At 38.2% G+C, this 16,848-nt stretch overlaps 1 protein-coding gene across 1 annotated transcript; it reads left to right on the top strand.

Annotated features, from left to right (window-relative positions):
• Positions 1 to 624: 624 nt before the first annotated feature.
• LOC128509733 (BOLA class I histocompatibility antigen, alpha chain BL3-7-like) lies at positions 625 to 16,219 on the top strand. The gene is made up of 7 exons (XM_053481568.1): positions 625 to 669; positions 10,768 to 11,032; positions 11,849 to 12,124; positions 13,142 to 13,423; positions 13,506 to 13,613; positions 14,437 to 14,511; positions 16,089 to 16,219. The coding sequence occupies exons 1-6, from the start codon at positions 625 to 627 to the stop codon at positions 14,469 to 14,471; spliced, it is 1,011 nt and encodes a 336-aa protein (XP_053337543.1). The 3' UTR covers positions 14,472 to 14,511; positions 16,089 to 16,219.
• The last annotated feature ends 629 nt before the right edge of the window (positions 16,220 to 16,848 follow it).

The following is a 16,848-nucleotide window of genomic DNA, read 5'->3' as shown; positions in this document are numbered from 1 at the left end:
CAGTGTTCAGTTACATTCCTGTGTGTCCACCCTGATTTTTAACCACTACTAGAAGGACTTTAAACAACCTATTTATGTATTAATTACATGCCTCCTCTGTAAGTACTTCAAACCAGAATTTATTAATGGCAGTAATTAAATCAGATTTTGTATTTGGTTTTGCTTCTTTTCGAATATAGTCTTTCAGAGCATGCCACACCATTTCAATGCGATCCATGTCAGGAGATTCGGCGGGAGTCTTCACCCAGTTACTGTAATTCCCCTTCAGCGATTCCTTTACTTGCAGCAGTGTGCTTCGGGTCATTGTCCTGGAAAAACGGGGATGAATACCTTCACGGCGTGCGCGCGAACAGAAGTGCGCGCAATGGCTAACCAAGATTTGGTTGAGTCAAACTGTCCACTCGTTGCCGGGTAGGTATATGCTCATTACGTGCTGTGCGTTTTGGCGTTGGGTAATGCTAACTGGTTTGTTTACCGGTTAGCCGTGAAGTCTTCTTTGTGCATGCATTCTCCTGCATGATTTACTGTGGGCTGTGAGTGGCGCTACAACTCGTGTGGCGCAGTGATTCATCCTGGTAGGTAAGTTTCGTTTTCTCTGCTTTATGGAACAGATACGTTTTAGTTATGGCTCTCTTTCTTAGTGAGCTACAGGTGTCTGACACGGTGCTGGTGAGTCGCTTGAAGGCGGACGTATTTGCTCTCCGCCGAAATATTTGCCGTCCGCATCGATTAAGGACGGCACTGCTGTTTTTCTCTTCTGGGTTGTTTCTCACAATTTCCTCTTGTTTTTTTGTGTTTCTCGTTTTTTTATTTTTTATTTTATTTCCTCTGCTAATTGTATAAGCAAGTCAGATTTGCCTTGCTACTATTCACAGGCCTGTTTGGGCTTTTGGTTACCTGTATCTGTGATTGTATCATGGAGAGTGTTGTAGCTTCCGAAGAACTCTGACTTTGATATGACTGATCCAGCGGACAGTTAGATTGGAATTCTTTTATCTTGTTTTTTGGTTGAATTAATTCTTCCTTTTTTTGTTTATTGTTTTGGTATTAACGTAAAGAGAACATGGGTCTCTTTATCTGTTACTTTGTGTTTATTTTGGTTACAGTGGATGTGTTTATTGTATAATTTAATGTTAATTTATGTTGGTCCACCTCAGGCACAGTTGAACCGGGAGGCTAACTAGCTACCTAGCTCTGAGTACGGGTGGTAGTGCAATAGTGTGGAGTGCAGTGCTGATTGTATTTCTGTTTCACTGTGTGTGTGGATGCGTGTGAAGTGCACCTTAGGGTTTGTACCTCGTTTAGCCTGCCCCTGCCACTGGAAAGCCTGTGCCTGAAATTTGTTCTCTCCTGTTTTTGTAAGTTTTGTTCTATTTTATTTCTTTTTCCTTTTTTTGTAATTATTTTGTGTGAGTTTACACAGAGTGCCCTGTTCCATCTATATTGTGTGTGATGGCTATTTGAAATCTACTGTAGCATTGCATGCTGTTAAGTGTTTTAACTTATTTTATTGTAAACTAAAATAAAGTTTTGTACATTTGTATCCTTGTCTCTCTGTTCTACCTAGCCTAACGAACATATGCTTCTTATTTGGGTTATTTTCCTGGTTAACCTCAGGGTGCCGTAATTGGTTTCAAAATATTTTATATTCATTTGCCTCCCACAGCGTTGCCACAATAGAACAATGCAAAGTTTTCCTAAGTCTCCAACCTAATTTTTGTCTGATTCTCCGAATTGATCTCTCACTAATGTCCACTCCACTGTCACGCCACAGTTGTTTTTTCCCAGGGCTTGCAACCATTTCGTAGTTTTGCCTAGTGATGATTTCTTTGGCTGCTCTGTAAAATAAGTGCATAACATTATTTTGCATATGTGACATATAAAGCCTAACAAACACATGACAGTGTATAATTTTTGATAGTACAGTATAAGACAGAGCTTAGTACCGGTTAATTTTGCGAGGGTTGCGTTTGCATGATATCCGTTCTTTCTAATGTCTTCTGATGGTGCTCAATGTTACGTCTACACCAACAGATTTTAGATTGCGGTGGATTTCACGGCTGGAACTTTCAGCAGACTTCGTTGTCCTCATGTCTTGAGAATGAAGCTTACTGAGCTTGGTCATTTTAAAATGCTTCTACTGTACGTGTGGATGGACTGTATTTATCCTGGCTATGTATGTCATAGTGACGTTGAAAGTTAGAATGGGTTGTGGATAATCTAGATTCCTTTATTTATTATAATGTTATTTTACCCTAAAAATCTGACCTAGGGTTTACTTAAAAAAATTATGGCAACAAAGTCACACCTAACATAATTAAGTAAATTTTACTACTATAATAATGAATAAGAAACAAAGGATAAATTATTTAAATGTAAGACAAAATATATATTTAATTGTAAATTAAATCAAGTCAATATTTTAAGCTAAACTAAATCATTTTAGGAAAACAGTTTTACCTTTACAGAAATTGCATGGCAGTAGAACCTAGTCTCTCTAAATGAGTAAAATTTACAAAATTTTTTCAGTTGTGACATAGGCAGAAAAATTTAATTAAAATTTCCCCATTTATTTTCTTGCTGATTTTAAACAAAAAAAAAAATTAACTCAAAATGTAATTAATAAATAATCAGCATTTGTTTAAATCAGCGTAATTTGACTCCAGAATGCAGATTGTAAATTTTATTATGCAATTTTCACTAATATTAATTTATCAATTGTTAATTAAGCCCAGTCCCACTTTTTTACAGTGTAGTACTACAGTTTACTAATGTTAAAATTTTAAAAGAATATAATTATTATATTCATATATAACTTAATAAATAGCTGTCCATAATTTTTTTTTTCTTTTCCGTTTATTATACACCTCTGCACCATTTATTATAATAATATATATTATATATTATATACGTATATTCGTGTGTAATTAAATTCTTAAATCATCACCCATGGGGTACACATGACCAAATTACTGCACCGATCACAAACCATAAAAATTTTGGAATTGAATTAAAATGACAGTAATTTCAAGATGTAATTTGGTCATGTTCACCCATGAGGTATATATATATATATATGGCGGAACATCATGGCAAAAGAGCTGTGCTCGGTAGGTGAATCTAGCCGGGGACAGGGCTACCCGTCACGGTTAGACAACGAACAAGTCTCAGAGGTTTTGCAAAGATGCGTTTTTAGGTCTGAGGGACAGCGTACCCCAGCAGCCGTTAAACTAGCTCCGGGGGGGCTAAGGGGAAGCCGCATCCCACAACCGTTCGTGTTCTCCTAACTAGTGGAATCAATTTAAGGTCTGGACGTGTAGGAAATCGTGCTGGAATTTATGTGAACTGTGTTCTGGACAACATCCTACTACAGGCGCTCGTTGACACGGGTTCTACGGATTTACTGTTGCGTGGTGGATTACTGGGACAAAGCGAGCGCATTTGCAGACTGCTTGATCCAACAATTTGGTCAAATTTCATTTGAACTGTGGGGCAATGTGTTACATTATCCCTATAAACCTAGTGAATCCAGATCTTCAAATACAGAAGACAGACCTTGTGATGTACAACGAGACTACACTGAAAACACTAGGCAAATGCCATCTAATGAGATATTCATGTAACAAAAAGTTGTACAGACTGGAGTTTATGATCATTGATGCACATTCTGCAGTACCATTACTAGGAAGCTAAGCAGTCCAGGGCATAAAGCTGGTTCAAGTACAATCTAAGAATATCCTGGTGGTGAATAATCTTATGACAAGGATGGACAGAGATGACGCAGTTGGACAATGGACAATAAAACAAATAACAAGAGAGTTCATAGATGTTTTCACAGGTGATGGCTGTCTGCAAGGTCAATACAAGATAAAAATATTTCAGGGGGTGGAACCAGTGAAACTGCCAAAGCGGAGAATACCAGTTGCACTGATTGGACCACTAAAGGAGGAGCTAAACGATCTCCATGAACAAGGTATAATCACACCAGTAGAACATAGCACTGACTGGATAAGCAGTCTGGTTGTTGTGAAGAAACCCAGTGGCAAGTTGAGAATCTGCATAAATCCCAGACCAATGAACAAGACTTTAAAAGGAGCCACTTTCCTTTGCCCATAATTTGGGACATTTTACCTAAGCTGTCTAAAGCAAAAGTATTTACGATCTGCGATGTAAAAAATGGCTTCTAACATGTCCAATTGGATGATTCATCAAGTTATCTCACCACGTTTGCAACACCTTACAGGAGATACACGTGATTGAGAATGCCTATGGGACTAAGCCCAGCACCTGAGGTTTTCTAGAGAATGATGAACCAGGCATTAGAAGGAATTTAAGTTGTACACATAATCGCAGAAGATGTGTTGATAACAGGAAGAAGTTAAAAACTGAAAATGGCAACTAAGGATCATGATGAAAAACTAAGATTGTTCTTAGACAGATCTTGGGAGAGAAACATTAAGCTAAATACCGACAAATTTAGACCCAGAAAAAGCGAAGTGCCATACATTGGACATCTGCTTATGTCTGAAGGTCTAAAAGCAAATCCAGGGAAAGTACAGGCCATAAAAGACATGCCAAGATCTGATCTGAAAGAGAATTATGGGCATGGTGAATTATCCACATAGCAGACATCTTTCTGATCACTGTGAAGTTCCCAGACAGCTGACATACAAGGACAGTTTGTGGGACTGGTCTGAGATTTATAAACAAGCTATCCATAGTGTATGGCATAGAGATATTCCATCAGTAAACATATGGACGACCAGTGATTCTACAGTCTGACCTCTTGAGAGTATTGTTAAGAAGCCACTGCAACATGCACCCAAGAAAGATGTTAATGAGACTACAGAAATATGATTTTAACATTATACAGTCACCTAAAGGATTATTAGGAACACCTGTTCAATTTATCAGTAATGCAATTATTTAATCAACCAATCACTTGGCAGTTGCTTCAATGCATTTAGGGGTGTGGTCCTGGTCAGGACAATCTCCTGAACTTCAAACTGAATGTCAGAACGGGAAAGAAAGGTGATTTAAGCAATTTTGAGCGTGGCATAGTTGTTGGTGCCAGACAGGCCAGTCTGAGTATTTCACAATCTGCTCCGTTAATGGGATTTTTACGCACAACCATTTCTAGGGTTTACAAGAATGGTGTGAAAAGGGAAGAACATCTGGTATGTGGCAGTCCTGTGGGCGAAAATGATAGAGGTCAGAGGAGAATGGGTCGACTAATTCAAGCTGATAGAAGAGCAACTTTGACTGAAATAACCACTACACCTTGAGGCGGATGGGCTATAACAGCAGAAGACCCCACCGGATACCACTCATCTCCACTACGAATCAGAAAAAGAGGCTACAATTTGCACAAGCTCACCAAAATTGGACAGTTAAAGACTATAAAAATGTTGCCTGGTATGATAAGTCTCAATTTCATTTGAGACATTCAAATGAGTCTGAATTTGGCGTAAACAGAATGAGAACATGGATTTATCATGCCTTGTTACCACTGTGCAGGCTGGTGGTGGTGGTGTAATGATGTGGGGGATTTTTTCTTGGCACACTTTAGGCCCCTTAGTGCCAATTGGGCATCGTTTAAATGCCATGGGCCACCTGAACATTGTTTCTGACCATGCCCATCCCTTTATGACCACCATGTACCCATCCTCTGATGGCTACTTCCAGCAGGATAATGCACCATGTCACAAAGCTTGAATCATTTCAAATTGTTTTCTTAAACATGACAATGAGTTCACTGTACTAAAATGGCCCCCACAGTCACCAGATCTTAGCCAAATAGAGCATTTTTGGGATGTGGTGGAACGGGAGCTCCGTGCCCTGGATGTGCATCCCACAAATCTCCATCAACTGCAAGATGCTATTCTATCAATATGGGCCAACATTTCTAAAGAATGCTTTCAGCACCTTGTTGAATCAATGCCACATAGAATTAAGGCAGTTCTGCAAGCAAGGGGCCAAACACCGTATTAGTATGGTGTTCCTAATAATCCTTTAGGTGAGTGTATATGTTCCCGGAAAGGAGATGCTGTTGTCAGATGAACTGCGTCAAGTGTATCTGGAGGACAATCTGATGAGAGATTAAACGTAATGAGAAGTGAAATAGCAAAGGATGACACACTTCAGACACTAATGAATACATTAATAGAAGAATGACCAACAAACTAAAGAAATATAACAAGTGAAATAGATCACTACTACTCAATCCAGGATAAATTATCTGTACAGGATGGTATTGCGTTCAAAGGTGAAAGAGTTGTGATACCAGATGCTCTCAGAAGTCACATGATACAACGAGTTCACTCAGCACACCTTGGTATTTACGGATGTTTGTGGAGAGCAAGGGAATGCCTCTATTGGCCTGGAATAAATGCGCAGATAAAGAGATACATTGTAAATTATCTGAAGTAAAACAACAGAAAGAATCACTCTGCCCCCATGAACTGCCTGAAAGACCGTAGTCTAAAGTGGGCATAGACCTGTTGTTTTTTTCAATAATTTTGACTATCTGATCACTGTAGACTATTTTTCAAATTTCTGGGAAGCGGATTACTTGCAAGACACAAAGTCTTTCATGGTTATTAACAAGTTGAAAGCCCATTTTGGCAGGCAAGGTATACCGGACATTGTGTTTTAAAATAATGGCCCACAATATACTGTATACGTCAACCGAATTCCAACTGTTCAGTGGACAGTGGGAGTTTCAGTATAAATCATTATTAACCACTCACCTGCATAGTAATGGGAAGGCAGAGTCCGCTGTCAGGACAGCAAAATGTCTGATGCAGAGAGCTAAGATGTCAGGACAAGATCCATACCTTGCGATATAAGATCACAAAAACACTCAGGGTCTAAATGCAAGCTCTGCTCAGAGACTGTAAAGCAGGGGGACACGAACACTCCTTCCAACACATCACAACACATGGACTGAAACTAAATCAAAGGCAACAGGAAATTCTACTACAGCAGACACGCAAAAGACATGACCATACTGAAACCAGCTGATTAAGTAAGAGTACAACCAACACAGTCACAAAAGGTCTGGCAGAGAGCAACAGTTCTAGAGCCGGCTAACAAACGGTCATACAAGACTGAAATGAACAGTGGTGGTGTTCTGAGGTGGAACAGAAGGTACCTCAAGCACACTGGCCATCAAGACCTGGTCACAGGAACAGTGTTTTGAGAACATCAGATCAAAAGATCATTGACATAAAACATACTGTTACTACCAGAGCAGGTCGGATTAGGGTCAATTTTTTATTTTATATTGTTTAGTGTCAGACCAGAGTATTTGAAGGACTATGTTACTTACATTACATATGGATTATTAATCCTTTAGAATGCTCAGACAGTTGATGTGTTCATGTGTGGAAGTATAGTGTGAAGTTGCACTAGTTGAAAAAAATAAGGAAGGATGTAACTTTGATTATTTGACTCAACACAGTCAAACACAGCATTTTCGCATGTGGAACTTAAATGAAGTTATATGCTGTTGAGTAAACAAAGAGCAGTGGTCTGAGTTATTTATATATTCACTCTGTAGAAAGAATGAGAGTGAAACACAGTTGAATCCTGCCTTCTGATTAACTTGAAGAGGGCCCTTGTTGATGTTCTGGCTTCACTCCTCAGACATTCCAAACACTCTGTCCTGTCTAAAGGATTTTATAAAAGATGTTTATGAAATATTTTTAATAATTTTTTTTTTACTTAGCATATTTTCCTGCCTGGACTGTAAATGGCTTACCACAGCGCTGTAATAAAGGTTCTACTTTTTCTCACAGTTTCTGTTCATCTTTCATCAACAGTTAAGTTTAGACATGTAAGAGTTTTACTCTATAGACTTAATTACAGTCTGTAATTACAGCAGATTCACACCGTGTAAATGATATGTCTTTATGTTCAGAGAACCGAGGAGCAAATCACAGTGAGGGGAAGGAACACTGTGGATTTATTCTGCGTCATATAAATTTATTATATAATTAAAAGTAGTTTCGGTTATGAGACATGTGACTGTACTGCTGATCATTTTACTGTTATATTCCAACTTTCTAAACTTTTAGTCAGGGTGCAGAACCGATACACTAAATTAGGCAACTGTAGAACTACAAGTATTTTGATCCATAATTTTATTACTGCGCACCTTCTTAAAAAACATCAGCTGAGAAACAGATTTGAAATTATTTGATCTATTTTTTTATTACAAACATTAACCTCAAATTTTTGTTTAAGTTTTACTGTGAGAGATTTTTTGTTTGTTTGTTTGTTTTTATTTGTTAAGGTAACCAGAGATAAAACAGTAACTTTACTTTCACTTACAAACTCAACCCGCACTCCTCAGTTCTGCCCAGCGCAGCATGACACAACATGAATCCTAAATTCTCATTGGTCTAACAAAAAAATTATCTAAATATTGTTTTAGGGCACAGTTTAGGTGAACAGATCTTTTATAAGGAAACTCTCCCAGTCCAACACCAGAATGAGCAATTTTTGCTTTTTATGAGGTTCAAGCAAACATGTTTGGCAAATAACAGATGTGAAAGTGGCACCAAACATTTTCCCAGTTCTGACAAGAGCAGGTACATTTGTCTTTTATTATTGCCATGAACATTTGTAACCAGTATTCCAATATTGTGTGCAGGTATAACCTATAATCATGGCATGGAAAAAACAACCAGAAACTGATAACACATGAAACAAAACCTATAAAATGCACAAAAACCAACAGGGTAAAACACAACAGGGTAAATCAAAGAAAAGAAATAGTTATTTTTGTCTCAGTTTGTCTTAAGGAGAGGAAGTTTTATAACAACTTTTAGTAAAGTAACAATTGATTAAAAATAGATTTATATCTTATGATTTAGAAGATGACACAGTTCCTGCTACTTGATTATTGATAGAAGCATGAAGAAGCATGCTTGTATATTGAAAAACATATATCAAAGTAACTTTCCCCCATATAAAATCATGGTTCATTCCACAACACAAAAATTTTCATATAGAAATAATTGATACAAAATATTTTTAAAAAATAAAACGAGTTAACCTGTACTTCAACAGTGAAAAAAGTAAAAATAAACCCTAACAGAGCAGTGTCTCCATTTGTGCGTGTTTGTGCGTGCACACTCTGTGTGTGTGTGTGAAGCTAAAGTAAGGCAGGAGGAGGAACGATGCCCTCCCTCTCTCCTCTTGTCCTACACAACAGCCCTCCGTCATTTCTTATTTTCTTATCTGTGTGGGACGACTTTCAATCACCACACACCCACAGACACACACACACACACACACCGACAAACACACTAACGTGAATACTGCTCTATCGGGAAACTTCTATGAAAAGCAAGCTCTCTAATGACACTCAAGCACGTACACACTAATGGAATCACTGCTTTCTTAAAGGAAGAGAAACTGGATCTTTTGCTTTTGCTTTACATGCGCACACACGTGTGATATAATACACGCGTGCACAGATGTTGACTATACAAATGATGTGCTCTAAGACCAAGCATGGGAGATGATTACCCATAATCTCTAGAGAGATAAGAAGCATTCGGTCAGTTGTGATCATGTGAGCTCGGCAGACAAAGTGCATATATCAAGACCTTGCTAGTTTATTAAGTTAAAATTCATAAAAATATTTTGCTCATCTTGCAAAATGCCCACAGACCGAGTTACTCACAATCCAAGGTGTGTGTTATATATATACACACACAAACGTGCATCTCAATAAATTAAAATATAATCAAAAAGTTTCATGCATATATTCTCCTATAATGTTATTTATTTATTAAATTTTAATGAAAATATATGAAAATATGAATGATTTTGTACATTATTATGCAGACATGATAAAGATATATAACACAATTGGTACATAATAATATGGCGCCTAAGACTTTTGGATTTACTGTGTATATACACAGTTGTGGAAGGCCATTTCATGTCACGTCATACACCAAGGCAAGACTGAAAACAGCAACAAGATACAAGGCCGTTATCTGCAAGGTGTCTCCTAGGCAATGATTTCAAAGCAGACTTAAATATTTGGCTTTAGCAGGAGGCAAATTGTTTGCCAAAGAGCTGTAGAGTGGTACAATAATGAGTGTCTGCAACCAACAGTGAAGCATGTTGGAGATTGCTTGCAAGTTTGAGGCTATATTTCTGCAAATAGAGTTGGAGATTTGGTTTGGCTTAATGGTGTCCTCAATGCTTAGAAGCACAGTACCATCAGGGAGGCGTGAGATTGGCCCAAAACAACCCAAACATAAATCCAATGTCATTAAGAACTATCTTCAGCATAGAAAAGAACAAGGAGTCCTGAAAGTGATGGTGTGAACCCCACAGAGACCTGACCATCATCAAGTCTGTCTAGAATTACATGGAGAGAAGAAAGATTTGAGGCAGCCTATATCCACAGAAGATCTGTGCTTAATTTTCCAAGATGTTTGGAACAACCTACCTGCCAGCTTTCTTCAAAAACTCTGTGAAATGTACCTAGAAGAATTTATGACAATTGAAGGCAAAGGGTGGTTACACCAAATACTAATTCAATTTGGATTTCTCTTCTTTTCTTACTTTCCATTTTGTTAATTGATAAAAAAATATATTAAAATATCTATTTTTGAAAGCATTCTTACTTTACAGAATTTATTCCACATACCTGCCCAAAACTTCTGCACAGTACTTTATATAAACAGATTAATTTTACTTTAAACGTGATGAATGTTATTAAAACAATGTAAACTTTTACAGACACACATACTCTCCAGGTTTTTTTTTGCTGGAGTCACAGGACTGAAACTCCCAGAGTTCACTGCAATAGTTCTGCTGGATGGAGAGCAGTTTTTGTACTATGACAGTAACATCAGGGAGGTAATCACAAAGACGGAGTGGGTCCTGAAGTTAAAGTCTGATGAGCCACGTACCTGGGACAGTGTGACCGAGAGGATGTGGGCTCACCAGGAAAGGTTCAAAGTCAATGTGGCTACAGCAATGCAGAGCTTTAATCAGACTAAAGGTAAAACACACAGAACTTTAATCAGCAACACACATCCCTAAATCCACATATGCATATTATTATTGTCAGGAGATTTGAGATAGGGGAGGCCATGACAACAAAACAGACACTTGCTCACTCATACTCTTTATGAGGCTTATCCTACAAATCACACACGTCCCTATTTGCTAATTGGGAGTGTTATGCTTTGGGAAGGGACAAGAACAATCTACAGTAAAGGACATCACCTTCTCATGTTTTTACACCTCTGCAATGTAGTCCCTAGTAACCTCAGACTGCCAGATGCGTACATCAGCTCCTAAATGGGAAACAATCTTCAAAATGTTCAATATGACCCAAAGATCACCCACCATGTCTGGTACCCTGGCTCCTGGCAGACAGCTAACTGAAGCTGCTTGATCCCCTGATCCCCAAATGTAATTCCTAAAATTTAAGCAATCTCACTAAGGAGAATAATCCTATTTGATGCATAAAGTTTAACTTAGTATTATACTGCTGAGTTGCCCATGTTTGTCCAAGTGTGAGTGCTGTTATTCCAGATCTGTGGGTTTGTTATTACTGCCTAAGATACCCAGACTAGACACCAGACCCCTTTAAAACTATGCTGCTGTCCACTCGCAGCTGAGGATTAAGGCAGAGCCAAAGATCGACCTTGGCTTGCTGTTTCATTAAAAAGGATTTTGCAGGATTTTTGTTTCTTTGTTTTTTTTAAAAAATAGTTTGATGCAGAGGTTCTTTTTACTTCAAAAATAAAAGACAGAACTCAGCCAAACTGAGTTATCACTGGTGTGTGTGTGTGTGGATATTTATTTACAGGCATACACATGTGGCAGCAGATGTACGGCTGCGAGCTTGATGATGACGGCACCACTAGAGGATATATAGAGTACGGTTGTGATGGAGAAGATTTCATCAATCTGGATCTAAAGGCTGTCTCCTGGAGTGCAGTCAAACCTCAAGCTGTGATGACTGAAAACAAGTGGGAGTCTACAGGACATCAGGCTAAATACTGTATAGACTACCTGAGGTTTGAGTGTGTTGACCGGTTAAGAAAGTTTGCGTCGTACAGCAGGGAGACTCTGAATAAGAAAGGTAAAGTGTGTAATCTGCACACTTACATTTAGGCATTTGGCAGACACTCTTATCCAGAGCGACTTACATTTTTACCTCATTATACATCTGAGCAGTTGAGGGTTAAGGGCCTTGCTCAAGGGCCCAACAGTGACAACTTGGTGGTTGTGGGGTTTGAACCTGGGATCTTCCGAACCGTAATCCAATGCCTTAACCACTGAGCTACTCCTGGCCCCACACTTACAGTCACACACACCAATGCACACACAGATTAATTAAATGTACACATTGCAGTTTTTCTTTATTGCCAGGACACAGTTCTTGAAATGATGTTTCACTTCAAAAAGCTGTAAATACAAATATTTATAAACTATATACACATAGCTACATGTCCATTACTTCTCCAACTTTCAACCACCGTGTCAAAACTCACATTAAAACAACATAAGCGTACCAAACACTGCTTTCAAACATCACACAAATCAATTATACATACACACCTTAAATTACTGTGGATCCTATTACTGACTAATGGAGCTTATGGTATGATCATTTTTAATTTAGAATTCCTTGTTTTTTTATATGTTGTACTGGATGATGGCTTTTGAAAAACATTTTTTTTTTCAAACAGCTATTTAAGTAAAAAAAATATGCAATTCACAACATTTATGAATACCATATATCCTCTAAATCTTTCTAAATTATTCTGTATTATTTATATATGGAATACATATATTTCTATATTTCCTTTTCATTTAAAGATACACCAATCAGCCAGAATACTAACACTAGCATTAAACTGAATAATACTGGTCAACTGAATAACATTGATCATTAATTATAGTCATGGACAAAAGACAAGTTGCACACATATGTTATTGCAAAAACATTTTCTGTGAGATAAATAAGAAAGTTTGATTTTATACAAAATTCTAGGTGTCCTTTAGCAACAGAAATTCTAAATATTTAGCTCCAGAGCTCATGGAAAGTCTGAGGTCGACAGTGTTTAAATATTCACGGCTCTGTGTGTCTCTGCAGTTGGTCCCGAGGTTTCAATTCTCCAAAAACACACTCCTTCTCCAGAGGTGGTGTGTCACGCTACAGGTTTCTTCCCCAAAGCAGTGGTGATCACCTGGCAGAAGGACGAAGAGGACGTGCATGAGGACGTGGAGCTCAGAGAGACGTTACCCAACCAGGAAGGAATTTTCCAGAGGAAAAGCATTCTGAAAGTCCCAGCTGAGGAGCTGCAGAAACACAACTACACCTGCGTGGTTCAGCACAACAGCTTGGAGAAGGAGTTAGTGCGAGAAGTACCAAAAGGTCCTAATAAACTAGAGCTGTAGAGAGTGAAAGCTGATTTCTTGCTGCAGCAGATAATAAAGACTCTGTGCTGATTTAACAGGTGGAGGATCAGGTGGAGGATCTGCTTCTTACATCATTGGTACAGTCACGACTGTTGTAGCACTAGTTGTTGTTGGTGCTGGAATTGTCATCCGAAAAAAGAAGTCTGGTGAGTGAAGGAAGGAGATTTTCATAAAACAGATTTAGAGACTGTTTTAGATAAACATGTTAACCAGTAAAGAAAGTGCAGTTTTTATGTAGGTCAAATACAATACACAAATTTGTAAAAAAAAAAAAAAACTGTCTGTGAATCTTCTGTATTTCAGGCTTTAAACCTGTTTCATAAGTCAGCCTGTGTTTCTTTGCTAAGTTTTGAGAAAGCATGATGTCATGCTTCTGGTATTTAATCAGAGGACGCAAATGCAGGTTAGTTAGTGTCAATATTTATTTCTCTTTGATTACCCTTGTTCTCCTTCAAGGGCTCAGCTTAACAGTAACTAGAACTAAAAAGGCATAAACAATAAAACAAACAAAACCAAACAAACTTAGTTCCCGGTCACCCTCCTTAGGCCGGATCTGCAGGCGGACTCACACACACGCAGACACAGTAGATTAGCGATCAAGTCACTAGCAGTTTAACACAGGTGTGGCCGGCGTCTCTTGACAGGCCTTCCCCAACCCTGCTGATTCCAGCTAATCCTGAGGAGGAAACATGTGGATGTAGCTCGGCTTTGGCAGACATAAAACAAACAGGTGACACCAACAGTGAATGGACAAGCTTGTACGGGTTCGACTGGCTTAAATAGAGACACACAGGGAAGAGACACAGGTGCACATCATTAGTGATGGGGAGACCTACCACCTTACCACACTAGGGGGGGACAAAGCTGCGGCTCAGTATTCCGGAGACCCAGATCTTATTTCCCCGGACCGTGGTGGTACAGATGTGACACATGAATGTTTACACAGATTATCGTTTGAATGTTTTACAGCCTGTGAAGAAGATTCCTCCTCCAGGAACTCTTAAAGTGCTGTTTAAAAGTCAGGCTCCCTGCTCAAATAAAAGAGTAAGTGAGCATTCCCATATTCCCAAACTTTGTTTGAAAAATGATTTATTGATAGTTCTTATAAATAAATATATTTATTTATACTATTTATTAATATTTATATTATCGTCACATAACTTTAATCACTTACAAATTGGCTGCATTTTCCCTATGAAATGGTACGATTGTCTTACGATTACAATGAAATTACCTACACCTTTGCTATATTTGTGTCAACTCATGCCAAACAGCCACTACGTTCACATTACACACCATATTGTGCAAATAAATTTTTTTGGTCAGATTAAAAATGCATTTTATGATGGTCCACATTCAGAATTACAAGTGACTTTAATCTGGTGTGGATGCATCTGTCCTCTGAAATAACACATTTGCGCATATCAGTACATCTTTTCTCACACCATCTGGGTTGAAACATTTTAAATTAGTTTGATCCCTCTTTCAGTTCAAACACAGAATGCAATTTTAGTAGAAATTTACTTGGGTTTTTGCTCTGGAGGATGACAGGCAGTTAGTTGGCTGGATTTGTTGAGGTCCAGAAGAGGAAAGAAAGCCAAAAGCCTCAGTTTAGCTGTTTTATCAGCTGTTGCTAGTGCTGCTGAATGATGATGTTAGCACCCTATGCATGAAAAGAACAGATATTTATCCGATCTAGGACCACTTTGGGTCGTGACAGGAAGCTTGGGTAATGGAATGAAATGGGCTAATTTGGAGAACTGGTCTACAATGGATAGGATACAGGTGTTATTGTTGGACGGTGGTAGTAAACTTAGAAGAATTAATTCTTTTGGCTGTCTTTAAATACTTAAGATTATTGTGGTCTGTCTATACAATAAAAAGGTGTTCTGCTCCCTCCAGTCAGTGCCTCCATTCCTCGCGGGCCAGTTTGACTGACAAGAGTTCCCGGTCCCCAATGTCATTGTTTATTCTGGGGGTGTGAGTTGTAGAGAGAAGAAGGAGCAAGGGTGAAGCTTGTTGTCCTTAGGCGACCTTTGCGAAAGGACGGCCCCTACTCCGGTCTCAGAGGCGTCTACTTCTACGACAAATTGGAGGGTGGGGTCAGGGAAGGTGAGGATGGGTGCTGTGGTAAATCCGCATTCCTCAAAGGCGTTGTTTGACGGGGGTTCCAACAAAAAGGAGGGCTTGGTCGAAGTGAGTGCTGTGAGGGGGGTAGCCACCATGCTGTAATTCTTAATGAAGCGTTGATAAAAATTGCCAAATCCCAGGAAGCATTGAAGTTTGTAAAGTTTTTCAGAGTATAAATTTGCGTTTATACCTAAAATGTCCCCTAGAATATCTTATAACCTGCTACAATGTTTTGTTTTATTTTTGTTTAGTCAGCAAGAACATTTAAAATATTTGAGCATGGCCACAAATCGTTTTAATGGTTAAGATTTCTCCCTGACAAGATGTAGCAAACTCTGAAAATCTTCCTGACAATTCCCCCATGTTAAATAATAAAAAATTAAATGTAATAAAAATCTGTGTGATGATAATAAAAATCCAGCAGAAAAGCCTGCACGAACATTCAGTCTCAACTCAGAGATCACACAGTTTCTGTCTGTCTGTTTTTCTAGGAGAGATGAGGAGAGAGGGATGAGCACCACACACACACACACACACACACACACACAAACACCATAATTCCAGTGTATAATCTTAAGTGTGTACTTTTTCTTCCTGTGCTTTGATGGTGGAGCTTCTAATTGTCAATTTATTATATTGCTGTTAAATTGTATTATTTGGGATTTTTTTTTTCCTCTCTGTGTAAGATCTCATAGGTTTCTACATGGTTGGGTTTGATGTGAGTGTGTTTGCCAGTGTCAAATTCTGCTTTTAGGCAAAACTAATTCTGGAGTCAAGTTTTTCAGTCAAGGTTTTGTAGCAAGAACTACAATGCCATGTAGTTTATTGCACACTGGATATTTACACATGCATATGTTTATTTTTTATTTATTTTTTTACATGGTGGAAATGAATTTCGCTCTTTACATTTTTATCATTGTAGCTTTTCTTGTGATTCCCAACAGAACACAGCTCATTCACTTTAAAATACTAAACAAATAAAGCTAAATATTCCATCTTTAAGTACTAATGATTAACCATTTGGGAAATAAATCATGAAAGTTATGGGTTAACTAATATACTCAGGAGAGAATGTCACAAGTATATATTTTTTTGTTAAACTGCACTGGGGTAAAAGTGAAATCCTTACCCATTTATATCTTTACCTATTCAAAGATGCTTTATAGCCTGCAGTTTGCAAGAAAAAAACAACATACTTACAGTAATGAGGGTATTTGCAATTAATATATTTTTCTGTTCTGTTTGTCCAGA

Source organism: Clarias gariepinus, chromosome 21 (genome assembly GCF_024256425.1).
Source record: "Clarias gariepinus isolate MV-2021 ecotype Netherlands chromosome 21, CGAR_prim_01v2, whole genome shotgun sequence".
Lineage (NCBI taxonomy): Eukaryota > Metazoa > Chordata > Actinopteri > Siluriformes > Clariidae > Clarias > Clarias gariepinus.
This window is presented reverse-complemented; position numbering and strand designations above follow the sequence as displayed.

Coding starts and splice junctions, on each gene's coding strand:
- LOC128509733 (XM_053481568.1), top strand. CDS start 625: ATGGCTCTCTTTCTTAGTGAGCTACAGGTGTCTGACACGGTGCTG. Junction 670..10,767: donor AGGTGTCTGACACGGTGCTG/GTGAGTCGCTTG, acceptor AAACTTTTACAG/ACACACATACTCTCCAGGTT. Junction 12,125..13,141: donor GGAGACTCTGAATAAGAAAG/GTAAAGTGTGTA, acceptor GTGTCTCTGCAG/TTGGTCCCGAGGTTTCAATT.